The 26,332-nt window shown below is 39.2% G+C and overlaps 1 protein-coding gene across 2 annotated transcripts in view; it reads left to right on the top strand.

Moving 5' to 3' along the window:
* The window catches only part of Tim17b (Translocase of the inner mitochondrial membrane 17b), a 206,819-nt gene that overhangs the window by 164,470 nt on the left and 16,017 nt on the right, over window positions 1-26,332 (top strand). Inside the window, exon 2 of one of the 2 annotated variants that reach the window (XM_067760105.1) lies at window positions 10,426-10,492. In XM_067760105.1, coding sequence (XP_067616206.1) covers window positions 10,426-10,492 — 67 coding nt within the window. Of the gene's footprint in view, window positions 1-10,425; window positions 10,604-26,332 lie in introns of both variants that reach the window. The other variant, XM_067760104.1, reaches the window with a different exon arrangement.

The raw sequence follows: 26,332 nt of genomic DNA, 5'->3' as shown, positions 1-26,332 counted from the left end.
TTTTAAATAAAAATTGTTTTTTTATATGAATTAATCGGGGATTGCCCGTATTGCTTTAAATGTGTTAAAACATTTATTTCAAGCAATTTTTAATTTTATAATTTATTTAATAATTTGGGAAAAATTTAAACAACGTGACATCAGGACGGACAGGGCGACAGCTGTTTCGATTATACCTTGTAAATCTCTTCAAAGCCTTTTCTCCCGGGAGCGGGAGTCGAACCCGCACTCCTACGATAGTTGAAATCATTACAAACGCATTCAGCTACGTCATGCCTTAGTTCTTGTAAAGTTTTTCCCAATTGCCTTCTTTCGCATATATTATCTTCTACACATCACATACTTCGTATGTAGTAATGTGTTGAAGTTATGCATGTTTGTAAGGCGGTTTCAGAGAAACGTGGTATTATTGCTGTTTTTGTTCTAATTATAGAACTACAACGAATTCACCAAATGTTGTCTGTTTATATGTATTAATCGGGGATTGCCCGTATTGCTTTAAATGTGTGAAAACATTTATTTCAAGCAATTTTTAATTTTATACTTTATTTAATATGACGTCACGTTGTATAAATGTTTCCCAAATCATTAAATAAATAAAAAAATTGTTTTTATTTATTTGAAAAAGGTTTATTTGACAAAAAAAAAGTAAGTATTTACATTGGAATAAGTTTCCCATGGATGGATGTGGCCATCGGCATGTATTTTGTAGTTTGTTGATATTCCCATGTACAAACATATGTGTAAGTATGTACATACTAACTTATGCCCTAAGAAAACGACAAATAAAATGTTCAATAATGGAAAATCATGAGTTCAATATTAAGATAACCTTTAGTTAATTATGAAATTCGCACATGCATATATATATGGACCAGCATCAGCATGTATACACACACACGCACACAAACTTACAATCAAATAAAATGCTAAACAAAATGTTTAATCTGCCCCTGATCGGGTGCCCGACAGGCCCGTTTTGCAGACGAGAAAAAAAGGGGGCGGTACTACAAGTGCCCATCGACTCCTTTTTGTAGACGAGAAAAATGGCGGTTGGGGGGTGGGGTTGGTTGGTTGGGCGGTACTACAGGTGTCCAACTGCTACTTTTTGTGGACGAGAAAAAAGAGGGGGGCTGGGGGGATTGGGGAACAGTCGCTCGATTAGAAATCTATGGGACTCTTTAAAACGGCTCGGGTGAAGTCTAGGACGCATTAGAAATATGAGGGGACATTTAAAAAATTGCGGCCCTTTAAAAATGTAGGCCCCCCCCTTTAACCATCCTCTTCTGAACGGCAAAGCTCTGCTAAAAGCTCTAAGCTTTTTCTTATACATCGGCCAGAACAGAAACAAAAAGCTGTAAGCTTAAGAACTTGCGCGCCTAAAAGTAGACAACGAAATTGTTTTGCTGTATATATATGGGTGTCGGTGTGTATATACTTCTCCTTTCTCATTTTTCCTTTCTCCACTTGAGTTAGAACCGGCTTTTTCATACTACTTTAGTAATATTTAATAACCTTGTACGTTTATGTTGTATTCATTTTATAAGCTTAAAGGCCGTGGGTAAAATAAAACACCATGTTTAAAAGTTGCATTGGGTTTTTTAATTTGTTAATTTGCCATCTTCAGGAGTGTTGGTAAACCCAAATATAAACAAGTAAGGAAGGCTAAGTTCGGCTGTAACGGAACATTACATACTCAGCTGAGAGCTTAGGAGACAAAATTGTCTTTTTCATGGATACATACAAATGGCAATACAGTCGAACTTCCATATAATGAAGTGGTTTCGAATACACTGCTTTATGGTTCTACATTCGGTGTATTTTTGTCTCCCTATAATGAATTTCTATACAGTGCAGTTTTCTATATAATGAACAAATTTTACAGTTGGAAATTTAAGCGTCGTAAGTTTTTGTCTCCATATGGTCAATTTTGATTAAATGAAAAATTACATATAGTATGGATAAACTGTAATAAGGGGAATACCAAAATTAAAACAACAAAAACTCAGCTATTGCAGATTTATTCAGTGATTGAAGTTAAATGACGCATCGATGCAGCATTTCGCTTGAAAAAAAGTTGTTAATCATTAACAAAGTTAATGAAGGGAACACAAAAAAAAAAAGATATTGAAATCAATTCGGAGTTCCTTCCAGCACTTTATCAAATATTTACAAAAATAAAGAAGTGATTATAAAAAATGCGGAGGATCTGGCAGTAAATCCCAAACGCAAAACACTGCGACCTGCCATTTTGGGGATATTATCTGTGTGTGCAACAGTGGAATGCATTACATAATGCTCCCCCGCACTGCTTCGCATCCGATAGCACTTTATCGACAAAGGCGATGGATATTTTGTCGCTTTGCTTAGTCGGGTTTGATAGGGATTTTATGGTTTATTAAAAAGAAACTGTTCAGCATTTCACTTCTCTCCCGAATGAGGAGTACGAAAAATGGTACGAAGAAAAATGGAGCGCTGCAACAAGAAGAGTGTGCGAATGCTACCGCGAGTTGAAAAGGCATGAAAAAATTGGAGGAAGAAAGGGGAGAGTTCGAAGAGCTTGAGCTGCTAATCCTTAATTATGTTTATTTATATATTTATTAATCTACAGATTGGTAAAACCCTACATACTATATGTGTATACAATTACACTTAAAAATATTCGTAATGCGGGTATTCATGTGCAATTTATGTTAAAGAAAAAGAGTTTACAATATTAGCAAAACAAGTTTTGACATACTAATTAGTTCATTTCATTGCAGACGCTGTTGAATGACATCGGAACATAGTGTAGGTTTGATAGTGAGACATAAGCTACAGCAAACATAATTTATAGAAGTTAATTTTTGAGTATATTGTCAGTATGGACATGATTCCGAACCACACTAGACCATACTTTAATTCCTTTATTTATGTAGTTCATATAAATTCGGAATTATGATGTTGATAGCTATAACATGATCCGTTGTTATCCATCATCCCTTTCTCATGGCTAAAAATTCTAAAGTATACAAATATGTTATCGGAATCGCTGAATTGTTTTTAATTGATTACCAGTGCTGTCAGATTGGACGTAATTTCGAGCACCTGTATTTAATTTTTTTTTAACAGAATAAATAGGGCTATGTTGTTTGTGAGGTTGGAACGGACGTGACTCAAAGCGACCCCTATTGTTTTTAAATATTTAAGACAATATGTACATGCTCTTTAATTAAGAAGATCCAATCAGAGGTATTAAAATTAATGCAAAGCTAATTAAATTAAAGAGAATCGACACACATCACCTCTTCGTCGGCTTTAAAGCCGCCTTCGACAGCACAAAAAGGAGCTGCCTATATGCCGCTATGTCTGAATTTGGTTTCCCCGCAAAACTTATACGGCTGTGCAAAATGACATTGAGCAACACCATCAGCTCAGTCAGAATTGGGAAGGACCTCTCCGAGCCGTTCGAAACTAAACGAGGTTTCAGACAGGGTGACCCCCTATCGTGCGATTTCTTTAATTTGATGCTGGAGAAAATTATACTAGCTGCAGAACTTAACCGCACTGGAACAATATACTATAAAAGCGTGAAATTACTGGCATATGCTGATGACATTGATATCATCGGCCTAAACACCCGCGCTTACTCCAAACTGGAAAAAGAAGCGGTAAAGATGGGTTTGATGGTGAATGAGGACAAAACGAAGTACCTGCTGTCATCGAGCAAAGAGTCAGCGCATATGCGCCTTGGCAACCACGCTACTGTTGGCAGCCATAATTTCGAAATAGTAAAATACTTCGTTTATTTGGGAACCAGCATCAACACTAGCAAACACATCAGCACTGAAATCCAGCGAAGAATCAATCTTGCCAATAAATGCTACTTTGGACTAGGTAGGCAATTGAAAAGTAAAGTCCTCTCTCGGCGAACGAAAATCATACTCTACAAGTCACTTATCGTACCCGTCCTGCTATATGGGGCAGAAGCATGGACCATGACAACAGCAGACGAAGTGGCTTTGGGAGTGTTCGAGAGAAAGGTTCTTCGAAAGATTTATGGACCTCTACGCGTTGGCGATGGCGAGTACCGAAAAAGATTTAATGATGAGCTGTACGAGCTATACGCAGACATCAACATAGTCCAGCGAATTAAAACGCAGCGGCTGCGCTGGCTAGGCCATGTTATGCGAATGAAAGATTATGCTCCGGCCAAGAAAGTGTTTCTATCGGAACCCGCCTATGGAAGCAGAGGTAGAGGGCGGCCCCCACTCCGTTGGAAGGACCAGGTGGAAAACGATTTAAACTCCCTTGGTGTGACCAATTGGCGCCGGTTGGCGGAGCGAAGGAGCGACTGGCGTGCCCTGTTGGACGGCCATAACCGTTTAGACGGTTAAGCGCCAATTAAGTAAGTAAGTAATTAAAATCCTGACAACAACGGAACGTTTCATGCACTCAAAACTAGATCTACATCTGCAGTTAATCTGATATCGTGGGTTCCAGACTACTGCGGCATACTCCAAAATAGGTCTTACTAACAAGGTTAAAAGCGTTTCCTTGAATTCCTTAGCCCAACGTTTTACGAATGCAAAAGTCTCTTTAGCCCTATCATGATATCCTAGTAAAGCTTAAGGATTTGCATTTCTTCAGGTTCAGTGACATGGTATTCTTAGAGCACCAGTGGACCAGACAAGGTCAGCCTGAATCTATCCTCTGGCGTATAAATGGGCATAAACAACAACGCCATCGGCGTACGTTAACACTTACAATGCCTCACGATGCTGGGTCATAACAAAAAGCGATAATATGGGTCTAAGGTGGCTTCCATGGGGCACACCAGTAGGCAACTTATTCTTAAAGATTAACTTTTGCAGGAGGAAAGCCTATGTTGGAACGGATGAGTATACGATGAAATGAATAACGAAATAAATTAATAAATAACTCGGAGTGTTTGCCAAATTACTGCCGAGGGGCGACCCCGCTTAGAAAAACTTTTTTGTAATTGAAAAACTTTTTTCTTTTCTAAAATTTCAATCTTGCTTTGACCGGGAGTTGACACCACGGCAGCAGAATAATGCTTAATGTTTAGTAATAATTGAAGTTTTGCATTGTCACTGAGTTTCGCAATTCCTCTCTACTTTTTATTTAACGCAAGATTTACTTCCTTTTAAGTGTTGATATGTGTATATATTCAGCCAACTTTTAGAACGACACGTCATTAGAGGATATTGTGACGAATACTAGCAACACTAAGGGGTACTATCATCTCTAAGCCGATGCTAAGCAGTGACTCATATGCACATCAACAAATCAATCATTATGTCTACCCATATGTCTATATGAGCAGCGGAGAAGAGACGCACAAAGAAATGCATATATCTTATCTGAGATGCTCACAAAAGAAGGCAATCATTTGTGCAAGTATTACTCACATATACACTCACATATGAGAAGCTATAAACGTAGTTATAGCTGGTAATTTGATAGCTGATGACTAGCTAGTAAATTCTAGAATAGAAAAGCCTAGAAATATGCAACGAGGAAACCAGAAAGTATAAAACGTACCGAAGAAGGCCGCATTTCCCGCCTTGCGTAACTGGCTGGTTAGGTGAAGTATAAATCCGCCCCTATTTGATTTAACCATTTTATGCGCAAATAAATCGTTTTTTTCAATTCAGAGCCGAGTTCTTCGAACAAACTGATGGCTTACCAATAGGGTTAAGTATTAGTCCGTTTTTATGTAATTTATTGGCAAATCCAATAGAAGAAAAGCTAATTCGGAGTTCACCGCTCCCAAGGTTTTGCTTTCGCTAGGTGGATGATTGCGCTCTGGTTATTGATAAGGACAAAATTATGAAACGCTGGTTCTTTTAATTTAATAAATATAGCATTCCAGTTCACATATGAATGTGAAGAAAATAACGAGCTACCTTTCCTCAACTTAGATTAATACATAATGCCGACGGATTTATCGATTTCGATAGATACAGTAAACCAACTTCAATTGATCGTTTCATTCCTATTGAATCAAACCACCAAATTAGCAGTTTTCAACTGGATGGTTCATCGTTTGGTAAACTTCCCTCTATCGATATATTCCTATTGAATCAAAAGACCAAATTAGCAGCTTTCAAATCGATGGCTCGTCGTTTAGTAAACTTTTCTCTTAGTTGCGATGCATTTAAAAGAGAAAAAGAAAAACTTATTAATATCGCTGCAATCAACGGATGTAACTGAAAGTAAAGAGGTTTTCCGTTCTTGTCTTTTCGGCTGAGTGGTCGTGCGGTGCTAGCCTCGGCTGAACCAAATAATTTCGGACTTGACTTGGTTGAGCCGAAATCTAAAATGAACCTTTCTGGCGAATTGGCGGAGTTGGGATGTGCAATGCTTACGGCAAATCTCATGTGTTATTGGTAACTGCTTTGTTATTGCATTAGCATTATTACTCTGTTCTTATTTTGCTTTTGTTTGTGACAATGTTAGGCTTACTTAGTTATGTTGTGGTAGAAGACACCACGCATGTGTCGAAACAATTGTTTTGTATTTGGTTTTACAAATAATTAAATAAAAAAATGTAAGTGACTTAATTGTTGTTGTTATACAACCTCAATCCCTTAGCACTTAAAAATAAAACATTTAATATTTAAGATGTTCTGTTTCATAGGATATAGTGTCACTGCCTTTTCTTTCAATTACAAACTCCATTGACAATTATTTTGAAAATTTGTCGTTGAAAAAATTAAAATGCTATTAAAAGTTGCGAGAAATTTAAAAATTAGCTTTTTAACCGCAAAAAATGTGAATTGAAGTGCAAAAAAGGCTTCTCCGACAAGCAAATATACGTCGGAAACTAATGTAGTTTCCTAAGAATGCATATTAGTATGTAACGAAAAATATACAATGTTAAAATGGTATTCTTAGAGCACCAGTGGACCAGACAAGGTCAGCCTGAATCTATCCTCTGGCGTATAAATGGGCATAAACAACTTAACGCCATCGGCGTACGTTAACACTTACAATGCCTTACGATGCTGGGTCATAACAAAAAGCGATAATATGGGTCTAAGGTGGCTTCCATGGGGCACACCAGTAGGTAACTTATTCTTAAAGATTAACTTTTGCAGCCGGAAAGCCTATGTTGGAACGGATGAGTATACGATGAAATGAATAACGAAATAAATTAATAAATAAATGCAAGGCGCGATAACCTCCGACGAGATTTTAGGCCGAGCTTCTCTTCCAATTCGATCTCCCCCCTTTTAATTTTTCCTACAAATTGACGGAACGAGACCTACATATTTTATGCCGACTCCGAACAGCATCTGCAAGGCAGATGAATATTCACTCAAAAGGATTTCATGACAGAAATACACTCGGAGTGTTTGCCAAATTACTGCCGAGGGGCGACCCCGCTTAGAAAAACTTTTTTGTAATTGAAAAACTTTTTTCTTTTCTAAAATTTCAATCTTGCTTTGACCGGGAGTTGAGACCACGGCAGCAGAATAATGCTTAATGTTTAGTAATAATTGAAGTTTTGCATTGGCACTGAGTTTCGCAAGTCCGCTCTACTTTTTATTTAACGCAAGATTTACTTCCTTTTAAGTGTTGATATGTGTATATATTCAGCCAACTTTTAGAACGACATGTCATTAGAGGATATTGTGACGAATACTAGCAACACTAAGGGGTACTATCATCTCTAAGCCGATGCTAAGCAGTGACTCATATGCACATCAACAAATCAATCATTATGTCTACCCATATGTCTATACGAGCAGCGGAGAAGAGACGCACAAAGAAATGCATATATCTTATCTGAGATGCTCACAAAAGAAGGCAATCATTTGTGCAAGTATTACTCACATATACACTCACATATGAGAAGCTATAAACGTAGTTATAGCTGGTAATTTGATAGCTGATGACTAGCTAGTAAATTCTAGAATAGAAAAGCCTAGAAATATGCAACGAGGAAACCAGACAGTATAAAAGGCAGCAACAGTAGAGGTACGACAATCAGTTTGATTTAAGACGCTATCTGGCGAGCAATAGAAGTGTTATTGTGAAGTACTTTAATAAAGGCCATTTTTCATTATTGAATAGTGGAGTTATTTATTCAACAGTTTAGTGATTCGAACGTTAGAAGAAACTTGCAAATAAGAGGAATTGCACTATATCCGTTACAATATAAACGATATTGAAAATGTCGAACGATTTTGGGTTAGAAGACAGTTGATGTTTTGTCTCAGTAATGTAATTCCTATAACATATTCTATTTGTAAGGTTCTTATTATTATTTTTTTTTTAGTTTCTTCTTGTTTTTTTATTTTTCTTTTTGCGTAGCAATTTTTTACTCCGACAGACTCAAACAACATATCTTATATTTAAACAAAATATGCATACATACATTAACATTAACCGGTTCATTGGCACATTTGCTTTTTTTTGTTTTTTGTTTGTTCATTAATGCACTTCAAAAAGTTGAATTTTTTTTTGGTGCTATTTTCAAGTGTCCCAGATTTAGATTTTTTATATAATTTTTGATATTGTCGTCACTTGCCCAAATATAGCTGTTTTCAGTCTTCCTTTGATGTATAAGCTACTCTTCTTTTAGCAATAATTTAGCTTAGCAAACGTTACATTTTGTTTATATTGGGCTTGTTTAAAAAAAAAAAAATGCACACCATCTACACTTATTTAAAAATATTATGATATTTTCTAATTAGTTTCTCTTTTCTTATTGTCCTCCTGGCAGGATCGCCAGTTGTAGTATGCTTTTTATTATTTTTATTACTATTAATATTAATGGTGTGATGGTAGCGTGCTCCGCCTACCACACCGTATGCCCTGGGTTCGCACCCCGGGCAAAGCAACATCAAAATTTTAGAAATAAGATTTTTCAATTAGAAGAAAATTTTTCTAAGCGGGGTCGCCCCTCGGCAGTGTTTGGCAAGCACTCCGGGTGTATTTCTGCCATGAAAAGCTCTCATTGAAAACTCATCTGCCTTGCAGATGCCGTTCGGAGTCGGCATAAAACATGTAGGTCCCGTCCGGCCAATTTGTAGGGAAAATCAAGAGGAGCACGACGCAAATTGGAAGAGAAGCTCGGCCTTAGATCTCTTCGGAGGTTATCGCGCCTTACATGTATTTATTTTTTTTTAATATGAATATTCACATATGTAGATTATATCTTCTCGATGTAAAAAATTTAGTAATCATGAAAATTTTTGAAAATTAAAAAATCAATATTGAAAATTAAAATATTGATAGAACATATTAAAATAACAAAGTTCAAAGTAACTTAAACACAAAGTTAAATAAAAATAATAAGAACCATACACTATTCACTATATTATATTTATGACGCAAAATGGAATAAAATCTATAATCGGTTAAACATCCAAACTTCTTAGATATCGCCCGTAAATTTTACCAAAACAGCGACAGGCAAACTTTCTAAGGCCGGGGCCAACTGTCGCATAAGCCTATAAAAGTGTCTCCTCGTACTGACAGTCGCAATATTAATCGCAATTAAGTCCTTTCTGACAACAATAATAGAACAATTTATATACAAAAACTAATTTGGCCTCGTATAGGAACTGGGGTGGGGGTTTTTTGCCCTCCAACCTCCAAAAATTGGATGATCTCTTTTGAGACGCCAGTTACTGTGCTGATTGGAATTTATTTCATTTCGACAGCATGTATATTAAAACTATGTTATAACAAGTTTTGGAGTAGGACTTGGGAAACACGTGCTTTTCAAACTCCCAACAAGTTGACTCCAAGACGCATCCTTTGGAACTGGCAATTTCTCAATATAATGTGCCCGACAGCATTAAGATTAGTATTAATATTATTTTGTAAATATAATTACTAACCGTAATTTTATAAGGTTTTGGTCTAAAAGAGCATCCAAGTTGATGGCATTATGCTTATGACACCTAGGTATCCATGCACTTGCAAATGAAATTCCACCTAATGTGCAGAGCCGCAATAAAGCTATTAAGTATCTCGACAGCAGCATTTGGGGTAAGGACGCTGCTAGCTTCTTATAAAAATATCGACAGGGCGCTCATGCGATACACGCTTCCCGTTTAGTCGTCGAACCTAAAAGACAAAGTGGAGGAAGCTACAGTCTTGGCAAAACACTGTGGGCGGCCTGCCACAGGTTGTCTCCTTATGACGTCCGAAATTCGTTTACCAAATGCGACGAAGGTACTCCCCATCAAGAAGAAAATGCTGAACAAAAAATTCCCAGAGACGTGGGAAGATATTCGGCATACAAAAACTCAGCGTTTTAATCTAAGATTTTTGGTTTTAATTTTTTTGTTCTTGAAATTCAAACAAAATTTAATCGGCACCTATACATTTTAATCTCTATTAAAATAAATGCAGCTAAAACAATATTTTTTTTTATAAAAACATAATTATTTATTATTTCACTAGGTTGGAAGTTTGACCGCTGTCAAAATACGATCCCCTGTAATTGCCGGAAATTTTGCTGTCTGGGGAGGTATGTTTAGTACTATAGATTGTGCTTTGGTGCATTTAAGAGAAAAAGAAGATCCATGGAATTCAATAATAAGTGGGTTTGCAACTGGCGGAATATTAGCTGCAAGAAATGGTAATATATTTTTATACGTTATACACTTTTTAAATAATTCTCAAATGTAACAAGTCAATATCTTGGTGATAAAACTATTATAAAAAGTATCGATACCAGGGGCTAGTTTCACAGAATTGACAATGACAATTTTTTCCTAAAGAGTTCTATGAAACCTGTTTTTAAAATAAAATATGTTCGGTTAAACTCGATGAATGCTTTGCATGTTTCGATATCAAATATTATTTTTCATACGTACCGAAGAAGGCCGCCTTTCCCGCCTTGCGTAACTGGCTGGTTAGGTGAAGTATAAATCCGCCCCTATTTGATTTAACTATTTTATGCGCAAATAAATCGTTTTTTTCAATTCAGAGCCGAGTTCTTCGAACAAACTGATGGCTTACCAATAGGGTTAAGTATTAGTCCGTTTTTATGTAATTTATTGGCAAATACAATAGAAGAAAAGCTAATTCGGAGTTCACCGCTCCCAAGGTTTTGCTTTCGCTAGGCGGATGATTGTGCTCTGGTTATTGATAAGGACAAAATTATGAAACGCTGGTTCTTTTAATTTAATAAATAACGCATTCCAGTTCACATATGAATGTGAAGAAAATAACGAGCTACCTTTCCTCAACTTAGATTAATACATAATGCCGACGTATCGATTTCGATAGATACAGTAAACCAACTTCAATTGATCGTTTCATTCCTATTGAATCAAACCACCAAATTAGCAGTTTTCAACTGGATGGTTCATCGTTTGGTAAACTTCCCTCTATCGATATATTCCTATTGAATCAAAAGCCCAAATTAGCAGCTTTCAAATCGATGGCTCGTCGTTTAGTAAACTTTTCTCTTAGTTGCGATGCATTTAAAAGAGAAAAAGAAAAACTTATTAATATCGCTGCAATCAACGGATGTAACTGAAAGTAAAGAGGTTTTCCGTTCTTGTCTTTTCGGCTGAGTGGTCGTGCGGTGCTAGCCTCGGCTGAACCAAATAATTTCGGACTTGACTTGTTTGAGCCGAAATCTAAAATGAACCTTTCTGGCGAATTGGCGGAGTTGGGATGTGCAATGCTTACGGAAAATCTCATGTGTTATTGGTAACTGCTTTGTTATTGCATTAGCATTATTACTCTGTTCTTATTTTGCTTTTGTTTGTGACAATGTTAGGCTTACTTAGTTATGTTGTGGTAGAAGACACCACGCATGTGTCGAAACAATTGTTTTGTATTTGGTTTTACAAATAATTAAATAAAAAAATGTAAGTGACTTAATTGTTGTTGTTATACAACCTCAATCCCTTAGCACTTAAAAATAAAACATTTAATTTTTAAGATGTTCTGTTTCATAGGATATAGTGTCACTGCCTTTTCTTTCAATTACAAACTCCATTGACAATTATTTTGAAAATTTGTCGTTGAAAAAATTAAAATGCTATTAAAAGTTGCGAGAAATTTAAAAATTAGCTTTTTAACCGCAAAAAATGTGAATTGAAGTGCAAAAAAGGCTTCTCCGACAAGCAAATATACGTCGGAAACTAATGTAGTTTCCTAAGAATGCATATTAGTATGTAACGAAAAATATACAATGTTAAAATGTGCGATGTATACTTGGCCCCGCATATGCAAAATCAGTATCAAATCTTTAATTAAGATCTCATAGATATTTGTGTATGTTTTAATATTTTAGTATCTTTTGAGCAAAAAGTTTCATCCTATATTCGTTTAAGCATTAAATATAGAAACAAATATTCAATGAAAGTAATAATTCACCCAAAGGGGTCGATTACTAATACATATCCAAAAATGCCGGAAGGTTTCAAAATACGCGTTTTTACTTCGGAAGCAATAATCCGAAGGCGGGAAAGATATATTTTTCCCTTTCAAGAGATTTTTCCAAAAAACTTAAAAAATACAGGAAAGAATCATCTATAAATTCGTTTTGTGCTAATACAATTTTTATCTCCATTTTGTCTTAGCGCGGGTGAAGGCCGCTAATTCAGGTGTTCTGCGCAAAAATACTACGGATCCCACTCCCAGTTTCGCAGCGGCTTGGGGGTAATTTTTCGGGGTTTTTGTTGTTGTTGTAGCAGTGCTTCGCCCCATCCAATAGGTGCAACCGATCACAAATTGTCATCATTGTCCTCTAACGGGAGTCCAAGGAAACTTGCTCTCTCAACAGGGGTGGACCATAGTGAGAGAGGTGCTAGAGGCTTTTGTTTCACATTACAATTGAAGAGATGGTGACATTTGAGGATACATTGCAAGCAGGACATATATTTTGAATGTTTGGGTTGATTCTGGATAGGTAAGAGTCTAATCTGTTAAAGTCCCCAGATCGGAGTGACGCGCGTTTGCCTAGGGAGTTCTGGGTACTTTTCTTTAAGAACTGGATTCGCTGGGAAATTCCCGACAGAGGTCCGACACCTTTTTGTGGATATCACTGAGGACCTGCTTGTGCTTTTTTGCTTCATACGGCTGTCTTCTCAGGTGCCGTATTTCCTCATAATGCTTACGGAGATTACCCCTTAATCCCCTGTTGTTGTTGTTGTTGTTGTTATAGAAATGCTTCGCCCCACCTAATAGCCGCGACCGATCACAAATTGTCATCAATATCCTCTAACGGGAGTCCAAGGAAACTTGCCGTTTCAACAGGGGTGGACCATAAGGAACGGGGTGTTAGAGGCGTTGGTTCCACATTACAATTAAAGAGATGATTGGTGTCATGTGGGGACACATTGCAAGCGGGGCATACATTTTGTATGTCGGGGTTGATTCTGGATAGGTAAGAGTTTAACCTGTTACAGTATCCAGAACGAAGTTGAGCAAGAGTGACACGCGTTTCCCTGGGGAGTATGCGTTCCTCTTCCGCGAGTTTTGGATACTTTTCTGTAAGTACTGGATTCACCGGGCAATTCCCGGCATAAAGGTCCGACGCCTGTTTATGGAGTTCCCCAAGGACCTGCTTGTGTTTTTTCGCTTCATACGGCTGGGTTCTCAGGTGCCGTATTTCCTCAAGATGCTTACGGAGATGACTCCTTAAGCCTCTGGGCGGTGCTGGTTCATCAATCAGATGTCTGTTGGGATGCTCAGGTTTCTGGTTATTCAACAGGAACTGTTTGGTCAGAATCTAATTTCTCTCCCTGATGGGGAGTATTCTCGCCTCATTATGCAGATAGTGTTCTGGGGACATAAGAAGACACCCGTGGCGATTCTGAGAGCAGTATTTTGGCAGGCCTGTAGTTTCTTCCAGTGGGTAGTTTTTAGGCTTGGCGACCATATGGGTGACGCGTAGCACGTAATCGGCTGGCTAATTGCTTTGTATGTGGTCATGAGCGTTTCTTTATCTTTTCCCCAGGTACTGCCAGCAAGAGATTTGAGGATTTTATTACGGCTCTGAATTCTCGGAACAATTGCGGTTGCGTGCGCACCAAAATGCAGATCCTGATCAAACGTCACACCCAAGATTTTGGGGTGTAGGACAGTCGGTAGCGTAGTGCCATCGACGTGGATGTTCAATATGGTCGACATTTGGGGCGTCCATGTTGTAAATAAGGTCGCGGAAGATTTAGTCGGTGACAATGCCAGGTTTCGCGAGGCGAAAAAACTGGAGAGATCAGGGGGATAGCCGTTTATTTTATTGCATAGCTCATCGATCTCTGGGCCTGTGGCCATTATTGTGCAGTCATCGGCGTAGGAAACGATTGTGACTCCTTCCGGTGGTGAAGGTAGCTTAGATATGTAGAAATTAAATAAAAGTGGTGATAGGACAGCACCCTGTGGCACCCCTTGTTTAATTCTCCTTGGTTTTGATGTTTCATTTCTGAATTGCACCGATGCCTGCCGACCACCCAGATAATTTGCGGTCCACCTTTTAAGACATGGGGGAAGGGTAGACCCTTCCAGGTCTTGCAGTAATGAGCCATGGTTGACCGTATCAAAGGCTTTTGATAGGTCTAGCGCTGCGAGTACTGTTCTATGGTGGGGGTATTGATTCAAACCGCAATTTATCTGGGTGCTAATGACATTTAGCGCGGAGGTAGTGCTATAGAGTTTTCTGAAGCCATGCTAATGAGGGGCTAGCTGCAAATGTGCTTGGAAATAAGTGAGCAAAATGGCTTCAAGCGTCTTTCCCACTGGCGATAGGAGAGATATCGGACGATATGACTCACCTACGTTAGCTGGTTTCCCAGGCTTTAGTAGCGGGACCACCTTGGCCATTTTCCATTTCTCGGGTATGGCAAAGGTGGAGAGAGACAGGTGGAAGACATGCGCTAAATATTTGAAACCCTCTTTCCCTAGGTTTTTTAGCACGACCAATGGCGTCCTCAACCTCTCTAGCGGTGATGGTGATTGGTGACGCGCTGAATTTGTGTTTATGTGCGTGTCTATTGGCTCTCCGTCTATCTTTGTCGACCGTAGGATGCATTATATATTGTCGGCAGAAAGCGCTCGCGCATTTTTCCGCATCCGACAGCACCTTATCGCCAAAGGCGATGGAAACTTTGTCTTTGTGCTTAGTCGGATTCGATAGGGACTTTACGGTGGACCAAAGTTTACCTACACCGGTAGAGAGGTTACAACCTCTTAGGTGCTCTTCCCATTTCGCCCGCTTGTGTTCGTCCACAAGCAATCTGATGCATTGGTTTATATCCCTTATTTGGGGGTCGCCTGGATCAAGCTGTCTTATAAGGTCGCGTTCCCTCGCTAAGCTCGCGGCCTCCGCCGGGAAGTGGGGCCGGATTTCGGGAATTCTCCCGGCGGGAATGAAATGTGCCGAGGCGGATTCAATGACCTTACGGAAGGCACGCTCCCCTTGGCGGGCATCAGTCGGGATAGGGAGGGCAGCAAAGCTGCTGTCTGTTGCAGATTTATATTCTTCCCACTTTCCTTTTTTGAAGTTTATGAAAGTGCGTTTTTCGGTGACGATGAAGTCGGCGGTACGCTCGAACGAAATAAGTATGGGCAGGTGGTCGGATGCCAGTGTTACCATCGGCTGCCAGTTGACGCAGTTTACGAGTTCTGCGCTCACGATTGAGATATCTGGCGAGCTATGACAGCTTCCTACCATACGTGTGGGGGCGTCTCCGTTTATTGTGCAGAACGTCGTTTCTTCTATTTGATCTTCCAACATCTCACCCCTACTGTCCGCCCGCAAGTTTGAATGCCATAGGTCGTGATGGGCATTGAAATCGCCTAAGATAATGCGATTGTTGCCAGTGAGTAAGGCCTCGATTTTAGGGTGGTATCCACTGGGGCAACAGGTGACAGGAGGGATGTAGATGTTGATGATTTCTAGATTTGCATCGCCTGACCGGACAGATAGGCCTTGACGTTCTAAGACATTGTCCCTGCGGTCGATGCCAGGATCAAATATATGATATTGCACAGAGTAGTGTATAATAAACGCGAGGCCGCCTCCATTTCCGTTCTCGCGGTCATTCCTGTGGACATTATACCCAGAGCAGGTCAGCAATGCAGATCTTGCTGTGAGTTTAGTCTCTTGAATCGCAGCAATGCGGATGTTGTGCCGCTTCATGAAATCGACTATCTCCGTAATCTTCCCAGTTAGTCCATTACAGTTTAACTGCAGAATTCTGAAGTGCATGAGGGGTGACGCCGCCACTCTAGGGGTAAGTGACGGGTGACTACGCCTAGGTTGTGGAAGGCCAGGACGCAATTGCTGTTGTGGCCTTGGGACTGGGCGTCCTTGGGCCAGCATTGGGGTACCCGGATGATTTGGGTTTGCGACCTGGCAACATGGCGCGATGAAACCCGTCGGGGGATTACCGTCGCGGAGACCAGAACATCTAGGAAAGTGGCACCACCCAAGGCAGGAGCTGCATTGGACGGATGTCGCAAACCTATATATTCTGTGCTGGCAAACGGTGCAAACGGAGGTAGGGACTAAGAGTCTGTTTCCCTGACCTGCACGTTTGCTGCCGGAAAAGAGGGGGGAGAAGAGGGGGGGCAGGGGCTGATGCTCAGCATTGCTACCGACTCTACTACGAAGGTAGTAGTTATGAGTGGTAGCAGCTATTTGAGTTGTTGGCGCCGTGGGGCGCGAGCAGCAGCGGGTACTTGTTGTGGCTTGCTGAGCAGCGGGGCTGCTGGAAGGTAGTGGGGGCGCTTAGGCGTAGACTACGGGACGCCTTTGGCGTGAACAGCAAGGAGCCACAAAAGATTTATAAAAATTACGTGGACGTCGGGTTTTGGGATCAAGCCCAGAACAACCTGTCCGATGCAACCATCCCTTGCACGAGACACACTGAACAGAGTATGACCGTCCTAAAAAGATTCTTTTCCGGCAGATGCAGCAAAACCATTTCTCAGGACCGGGGTCAGGAGACGGACCCGGATTGGATTCGATGCCTTCCCGGAGTAAGAGAATATGGAGCAGTCCTGCTGCAAGGAGCTGCTGGCAGGATGACAATTTGTGGGAGGGACGCAACAAATTAAATGGGGTCACACTGAAATGACAGTCCTTGGTCGGGAAAAATCCCGAGTCGCTCCGGTACATAGAACCGACTGCCTTGGGAAGTGCCCTTAAGCCCCTAGGAAGTGTAGCCTCATCAATCAGATGTATGTTGGGATGTCCAGGTTTCTGGGTGTTCTCTCCCTAATGGGGAGAACTCTCTTCATTGTGTTGGTAGTGTTCTGGGGACATAAGAAGACAGCTCGGCTCTGAGGGCAGTATTTTGGCAGGCCTGTATTTTCTTCTAGTGACTCACCACCATATCGGGGACGCGTAGCATGCAATCGACCGGCCAATTGCTTTGTAAGTGGTAATGAGCGTCTGTTTGTTGTTGTTGTTGTTTTAGCAGTGCTTCGCCCTATCCAATAGGTGCGACCAATCGCAAATTGGCATCAATGTCCTCTAACGGGAGTCCAAGGAAACTTGCTGTTTCAACAGGGGTGGACCATAATGAAAGGGGTGTTATAGGCGTTGGTTCCACATTGCAATTAAAGAGATTGTTGGTGCCATGTGGGGACACATTGCAAGCAGGACATACATTTTGCATATCGGGGTTGATTCTGGATAGGTAAGAGTTTAACCTGTTACAGTATCCCGATCGAAGTTGAGCGAAAGGGACGCGCGTTTCCCTAGGGAGAGTGCGTTCCTCTTCTGCTAGCTCTGGGTATTTTTCTTTAAATACTGGATTCGCCGGGCAATTCCTGGCGTAGAGGTCCGACGCCTGTTTGTGTATATCACTGAGGACCTGTTTGTGCTTTTTTGCTTCATACGGCTGTGTTCTCAGGTGCCGGTGTTTCCTCATAATGCAGATGACCCCTTAAGCCCCTGGGAGGTGTAGCCTCATCAATCAGATGTCTGTTGGGATGCCCATGTTTCTGGGTATTCAACAGACACTGCTTGTTTAGCCTCCTCTGTTAGTGAAACAGGATTCGCCGCGGATAGTTGAGGTTGACAATTGGGTTTGGAGAAGCTATATATTGCGCTGGCAACCTGAAGGGTTGCGCTACACAGCCCCTTGAATCTGGTATTCTAGTCGCCTCTTATGACAGGCATACCTACCGCGGGTATATTCTGACCCCCTAACCCGCTGGGGGATGGAACAGGTGATCGAGGCTGTTTGCTATTGTGAACGTTTTTATCAAACATTCGCCACTTGTATGCATTCACAATGCATAGGATATATTGTCACTGCCTTTTCTTTCAATTACAAACTCCATTCACAATTATTTTGAACATTTTTCATTAGAAAAATGACAATTGTCATTGCTAAAGAAATAAAAAAATATTTCTATCTGAACTTCGACAAAATTTTGTGGAAATTGCGAAGTCTTTGGCCCGTAGTCATAGTCGAATTAAAACAGAATTTTATTGGCTTAAACATGGTTTTAAATTAAGTATTATTTTAAGGCTGTTATAGTCAACTTTAAAACTATTTTATCTCTAAAAAGTATTTAAAATTCAAAATAACGTGATCCAGATTTTAATTCTTTAAAATAGGTTTAAAGTTGGCGGCCTGCTGAAATTGAAGAATTTGCTATTTAAACGCAAAAAACTTGAATAGAGGTGTAAAAAAGCTTCTCCGACAAGCAAATATATGTCGGAAACTAATGTACTATCCTAAGAATGCATATAAGTATTTTTCTAACGAAAAATACACAATTTTAAAATGTGCGATGGATACTTGGCTCCGCATATGCAAAATCTGTATCAAATCTTTAATTAAGATCTTGATAGATTTTATTATTATTAGCTTCTTTATTTAGCCGTAGCTATTTAAAACTTTCAGGTACAGTTTAGTAATACAAAATCGGTAATCTTAGCAATAGCTAATTGGCTCATTGCGAGCTATAATGTTCTCTAATTTGATATATCAGTCTTTTAAATACATTAACATTTCTTTCGTTTTTTATATTGCTTGGCAATTCATTAAAAAGTTTTAGGCCTTTATACATTAAAACATTTTGTGCCTTATTGGATTTATAAAATTTAATTCTAAAATTATTATTGTTCCTTACTTTGGTAGTAGGTGATATTTCATTTTAAACACAAAAAGAAGTACGTTCATAATTGTTCTTTGATTGATATTTAACCATTTCAGAGTTTCTAACATATGTGTGATTGGTGTCAGCCTATTACATAATATTATGCACCGCATACCTTTGTTTTGTAGTTTTTGCAGCCTGTTTTTCATCTGTGTGGATCCCAGGAATAAAATGGTCGAACAGTATTCAAAATGTGGCTTGATCATAACATTAAATATCTTTACTGCGCTGTTGATAGGTATATTTTTGCGAATTCTTCGGAAAAATCCAATTTTTTTCGAGATTTTACTGCAGATATAATCTATATGCTTATCGAAATAAAATTTTTTGTCGATGACAATGTCTAGATATTTAATTTCGTCAACTTTATCTATTATTTCATCATTAACTATAATATTATCTTCCGATTCGCCGTTAATTACAATTGCTTTCGTTTTTTAACGTTGAGTTTTAGCTTGTTCATACTAATATAGTTATAGATAAGTTATAGTTCAACCTAGCAATACACTCCTGACATGAATTTCCGGTAGTATATAGTAGTGTATCATCTGCAAATTGACAGATTTCAGCTCCTTGTAGTATATTTTCCATATCATTAATATATATTAGGAACAGAAGAGTACCAAGCACTGCACCTTGTGGTACGCCTAGTGTTATTTGTGCAGGCTCTGAGATGCCTTCTGCGACTTTCGTGCGTTGCCATCTGTTACTCAAGTAGCTTTCGAACCACTGATTTTCGACTCCATCAATTCCATACCTTCTCATTTTCTCTACCAAAATACACCTGTCAATTGTTTCGAATGCTCGCTTGAAGTCGAGAAATACAGCAGCTATGCATTTACCCTCAATCATTTCTGATTTCCAGTGAGAAATTACTAAATTTAACGCTGTCTCACAGCTATGTCGCTGCCGGAATCCTGATTGGTTTTCGGATATCAGTTGATTCTTCTCCATATAGGCTTCCAATTGCTTGTGTACTACTTTCTCAAGTATTTTACTCTCGGCCATTAACATATTAATTGTTCGAAACTCTTCTGGACTCACCGCGTTTTTTACTTTTTCCACTGGTACCACCATGGACATTTTCCAGTTGCTGGGAAATTCACCACTCTTTAGAGAATTATTAATAATTTTCAGGAGGGTTGGTCCCATTATTTCGAAGGCGCACAGTATAATTTTTTATTGTTCATGACTTTAATAACGCTAAAGAGATCGTTTAAGTCCAATGTTTTAAATTTAAATTACGTTCCACATGGCTTAACATAGTTAGTATATGACACTTGGGGAATATCTCTGTTGAGCTCTTCAACACTTTCAATAAAAAATGTATTAAGCTCATTAGCTATTTCCACTTTATTTTTTAGTTCATGGCCTTCACAATTATTTTGCCTATTTCAGTTCTTTCTTCGTTTAATACGAGTTGCTTTATTGTTCTCCACATTGCTTTTTGGTTTTTTGAAGTATCAATTTTATTAGATATATATTTGTTTCGCGCACTTTGGAGCTCCTTAGTATAGTAGTTTCTATAATCTTTATAATTTTGCCAATCCGCAAACGAATTGTTCCACCTGGCTGACTTGTATAATTGTATTTTAGTATGCTTAATTTTGCGTAGATTTTTCCCAAACCACCCATCAAACTTTTTCTTTTTTGTAACCATTTTAGTAGTGATCATTTTAACAATGGACTCTTTTAGTTTATTACTTAAAATACTAGCCATGTCACTTAGACCGCTATTGCTCCTCATAATATTTTCAAAATTTGTATCTTGCAGTTGTCTTATCAAAAGATCCTTATCAAATTTGAATTTTTGAACAGTAATTTTTATTTTATCACGGTTAATTTGCCGGTTTCTTAGATTTATCTCAATTGGTTCGTGATCACTTATTTTATAGTTCATGTTCAACCTAGCCTCAACATCAAGCATATTAGTCACTACATAATCAATCAATGTAGCGCTAGTATTCGTAACTCTAGTTGGTTCTGAAACAACTTGCGTAAACGCATTGTCTGAGACTGCTTGAAAAATTTGCTGCTTGTATGCGCTGTTTACTAGCCAATCTATATTAAAATCACCCATTATTAGCGTTTCACTAGCAACATCACTCAATTGATCTATTTTTTCGTTGAAAAAGTCACAAAATACCCTTTCTGGACAGTTTTGCCTGTCTGGCGATCTATACAGTCCAACCAAAGTCAAATTTGTATTTTTACGTGTTACTTTTATAGTTAGACACCATATACTTTTTCCGATTGCAATTTCTTCTATCATTTCAAATTGCCACTGCGTGCTTACATAAAAAAGTACGCCTCCTGTATGATTCGATATACTATCACATCTCACTAATTTATAGTCACTGAGTTCTATTTCATTGTTTTGTATGTTATTTGTAAGATGTGTATGTTTTAATATTTGTGTATGTTTTAATATTTTAGTATCTTTTGAGGAAAAAGTATCATCCTATATTCTTTTAAGCATTAAATATAGAAACAAATATTCAATGAAAGTAATAATTCACCCAAGGGGTCGATTGCTAATACATATCTAAAAATGTCGGAATGTTTCAAAATACGCATTTTTACTTCGGAAGCAATAATCCGAGGGCGACAAAGATATATTTTTCTCTTTCAAGAGAATTTTCCAAGAACCTTAACACAGAAAAGATTTAACTATGAATGCGTTTTGCGTTAATACAATTTTTATCTCCATTTTGTATTAGCACGGGCGAAGACCGCTAATTCAGAAAGGTGTTCTGCGCAAAAATACTACGGATCCCACTCCCAGTTTCGCAGCGGCTTGGGGGTAATTTGTGGGGTTTTTGTTGTTGTTGTAGCAGTGCTTCGCCCCATCCAATAGGTGCGACCGATGACAAGTTTTCATCAATGTCCTCTAATGGGAGTCCAAGAAAACTTGCTTTTTCAACAGAGGTGGACCATCGTGAGAGGGGTTGGTAGAGGCGTTGGTTCCACATTCCAATTGAAGAGATGGGGACACATTGCAAGCATTTTGCATGTCAGGGTTGATTCTGAATAGGTAAGAGTTTAACCTGTTACAGTACCCAGATCGAAGTTGAGCTAGAGGGACGCGCGTTTCCTTAGGGAGAGTGCGTTGCTCTTCTGCTAGTTCTGAGTATTTTTCTTTAAGTACTGGATTCGCCGGGCAATTCCTGGCATAGAGGTCCGACGACTGTTTTTGTATATCACTGAAGACCTGCTTGTGCCTTTTTGCTTCATACGTCTGTGTTCTCAGGTGCCGTATTTCCTTATAATGCTTACGGAGATTACCCTTATGCCCCTGGGAGGTGTAGCCTAATAAATCAGATGTCTGTTGGCATTTTATTTCTCTCCCTAATGGGGAGAACTCTCACCTCATTGTGTAAGTGGCGTTCTGGGGACATAAGAAGACAGCCCTGACATAAGAAGATAGCCCTGACGGCCTGTATTTTCTTCCAGTGAGTAACCTTTAGGTTTGGCGACCATATCGGGGACGCTTAGCATGCAATCGGACGGACAATTGCTTTGTAAGTAGTAATGAGCCTTTCTCTGTCTTTCCCCAAGTGCTGCTGGCACGAGATTTGAGGATTTTATTACGGCTGTGGATTTTAAGTCCTGATCAAACGTCACACCTAGAACTCTTCATTTTATTACATAGCTCATCCATGTGTGGGCCTGGACCTGTGGCCATCATTATTATTCAGTCTTCGGCGTAAGATACAATGGTGACTCCTTCTGGTGGCGAAGGTAGATTCGATATGTTGAAGTTAAACAAAAGTGAGGATAGGACACCACCCTGTGGTACTCCTTGTTGTTGCTTTTGGCAACGAGTACTGTCCTATGGTGGCGGGTGTTGATTTAATCCGTAATTTATTTATGTGTTAATGGCGCTCAGCGCTATGTAGTTTTCGAAACCCATGCTGATGATTGGCCAGACGCAAATTTGAAGTGATATAGGGAAGCAGAATGGCTTCAAGTGTCTTGGCTACTAGCGATAGGAGAGATATCGGACGATATGAGTCTTCTAGTTTCCCAGGCTTTAATAGCGGAACCACCCGGGCCATTTTCTATTTTTCGGGATGACGAAGGTGGGCATCCCTCTTTGCCTAGTTTTTTAAGCATCGGCATGGTTATGCCGTCTGTGCCTACTGCTTTAGATAGTTTAGCATGAACGACGGCATCTTCAACCTCTTTGGCGGTGATGGTAATTAGAGGCGCGCTTGTGCTTGTGTTCGCCTCTGTTGGCCCGCCGTCTGACTTTGTCAACCGTAGAATGCATCATATAATGTCCGCAAACATCCCTCGCGCATTTTTTCGCATCCAACAGCACTTTATTTATTTATTTATTTATTTCTTCTTACAGCTTGTACTAAGCCTAGCTTATATCTATATATAGTAAATAATAAATAATCTAAATTAGGTTATTTGTATGAGTCTATTGACTGCCCAAATGGAGTGAGAGATAGGTAGCAGACGAATCACACCAACGCGAGGATTGTACCAGTTGTATCTGACGCCGTTAACGTATTTAGAGTGCGAAGGCAACATCTGAACGGCGATACACTTATTAGGTTGAGTGATGCGTTACAGTATGAGCTTCGGCTTCTTTTTTGCATACGTGGGAAAGCTTCCTAGTGCCAACGTAGGGTACTCGGGATGTATGCAATGCTATTGGTGATTCGAAAGTTTGCCCACCTTGCACTAGAATGGCAGTGTTTTACAGTAATTGTACAATTTGTATTTAAATTCCATTGTTTTACTAGATTTTACTTCATTTGGTAATTCATTGTAGAATTTTAGTCCTTTATAGTACAAATTACATTTGTCTGCTTCTGTTCTATAAGCTGGTAAATTAAAATCATTCCTTCTTCTTGTGTTTATGGAATGAATATTTCTTATGTTAATTTTCAAATAATCAGGAAAGTTGCCTTCTATTATGTTTCTAATAAACTTCATCGTATGATAAAACAGTATACATTTGTTTACTGCTTAGCCAATTAGAGCGGCAAGCATATCTCTGATAGGTGTGTCATAGCGTTTCCTAAGAATAAGTCGCATAGCTCGGCTCTGTTGCTTTTGCAGTTTGTAAATTTGGATATCTCTCAAAATGAAGAATAATGTTGGATAATATATGAAGTGAGGTTCGATTATCGATCTGTAAACCATTACCTTGTACCGTCTACTTAAATACTTGCAGGTTCTTTGCATGCAATATATTTTTTTTGCTATTTTCCCAACGGTGTCATCGATGTGCTCACTAAAGTTGAATTTATCATCGATTTTGATTCCTAAATACTTGAAAGTACTGACTTTGTCAATTGCTTCGCTGTTTATATTTAGAAGTGGTAATTCATTGTTTTGAAAATTCCTTCTTGATATAACCATATATTTTGTTTTGCTTATATTCAGTTTCAATCTATTCGAGCATATACTCTGTTTAAGTCTTCTTGTAATTTTATATATATTTCAGTGATATTATCTCCACTAAGCATCAACAATGTATCGTCAGCAAAGAGTTTAATATCACAGTACTTTAGAGAATTGGTTATATTATTAACATATATATTAAACAGTATAGGTGCCAGGGCAGACCCTTGCGGAAGTCCAACAGGCACCTCTCTTTTTTTCTGACAGGGAAGATCCAATTACAGTTCTTTGACTTCTCTTCACGATAAAGTATTGGAACCATTTTAGCTCCGTTTCAGTAACTCCTATGCTATAAAGTTTTTTTAACAATAAATTTTGATCGATAGTCTCAAAAGCACGTTTTAAGTCTAGGAAAACAGCTATTATGTATATGTTTATTTCTACTTAGATCTTCTTTCCAGTTAGCTAAAACAAGGTTCAGGGCACTTTCACAAGAATGTTTTTTCCGAAAACCTGATTGTATAATAACTTTGTTCTCATCTAGGTACTTCACTAGCTGCTTTTTAACTACCAGTATCTTTTCATCACACGCTAACGTCATCAGCTCTTATAGTATTCTTGACTATTGGTATCACCATTGAAGTTTTCCATAGGTTGGGGACTACCCCTTTGTTTAGACTTTCATTTACAATTTGAGTATAAAAGTATCCCGACTCTATACCCTTATGACTCCTTCAGTTATAAGTTTTTTCCCTTCAATTTTATTTTTGAATTTACTAACTATTTCTACATATCGCTTGCAGATACCTTCTGAAATTCGAAAGTAAGAGTGCCACTTTGAACTGCCGAAAATGCTACGTTATTGTTATTAACTGGAATATTTGAGCTGATTTTGACTATACTGTCTTACTTACTTACTTAATTGGCGCTTAACCGTCTAAACGGTTATGGCCGTCCAACAAGGCGCGCCAGTCGCTCCTTCGCTCCGCCAACCGGCGCCAATTGGTCACACCAAGGGAGTTTAAATCGTTTTCCACCTGGTCCTTCCAACGGAGTGGGGGCCGCCCTCTACCTCTGCTTCCATAGGCGGGTTCCGATAGAAACACTTTCCTGGCCGGAGCATCATCTTTCATTCGCATAACATGGCCTAGCCAGCGCAGCCGCTGCGTTTTAATTCGCTGGACTATGTTGATGTCTGCGTATAGCTCGTACAGCTCATCATTAAATCTTCTTCGGTACTCGCCATCGCCAACGCGTAGAGGTCCATAAATCTTTCGAAGAACTTTTCTCTCGAACACTCCCAAAGCCGCTTCATCTGCTGTTGTCATGGTCCATGCTTCTGCCCCATATAGCAGGACGGGTACGATAAGTGACTTGTAGAGTATGATTTTCGTTCGCCGAGAGAGGACTTTACTTTTCAATTGCCTACCTAGTCCAAAGTAGCATTTATTGGCAAGATTGATTCTTCGCTGGATTTCAGTGCTGATGTTGTTGCTAATGTTGATGCTGGTTCCCAAATAAACGAAGTCTTTTACTATTTCGAAATTATGGCTGCCAACAGTAGCGTGGTTGCCAAGGCGCATATGCGCTGACTCTTTGCTCGATGACAGCAGGTACTTCGTTTTGTCCTCATTCACCATCAAACCCATCTTTACCGCTTCTTTTTCCAGCTTGGAGTAAGCAGAACTAACAGCGCGGGTGTTTAGGCCGATGATATCAATGTCATCAGCATATGCCAGTAATTGCACGCTTTTATAGTATATTGTTCCAGTGCGGTTAAGTTCTGCAGCTAGTATAATTTTCTCCAGCATCAAATTAAAGAAATCGCACGATAGGGGGTCACCCTGTCTGAAACCTCGTTTAGTTTCGA

Source organism: Eurosta solidaginis, chromosome 1, assembly GCF_040869045.1.
Source record: "Eurosta solidaginis isolate ZX-2024a chromosome 1, ASM4086904v1, whole genome shotgun sequence".
Lineage (NCBI taxonomy): Eukaryota > Metazoa > Arthropoda > Insecta > Diptera > Tephritidae > Eurosta > Eurosta solidaginis.
This window is presented reverse-complemented; position numbering and strand designations above follow the sequence as displayed.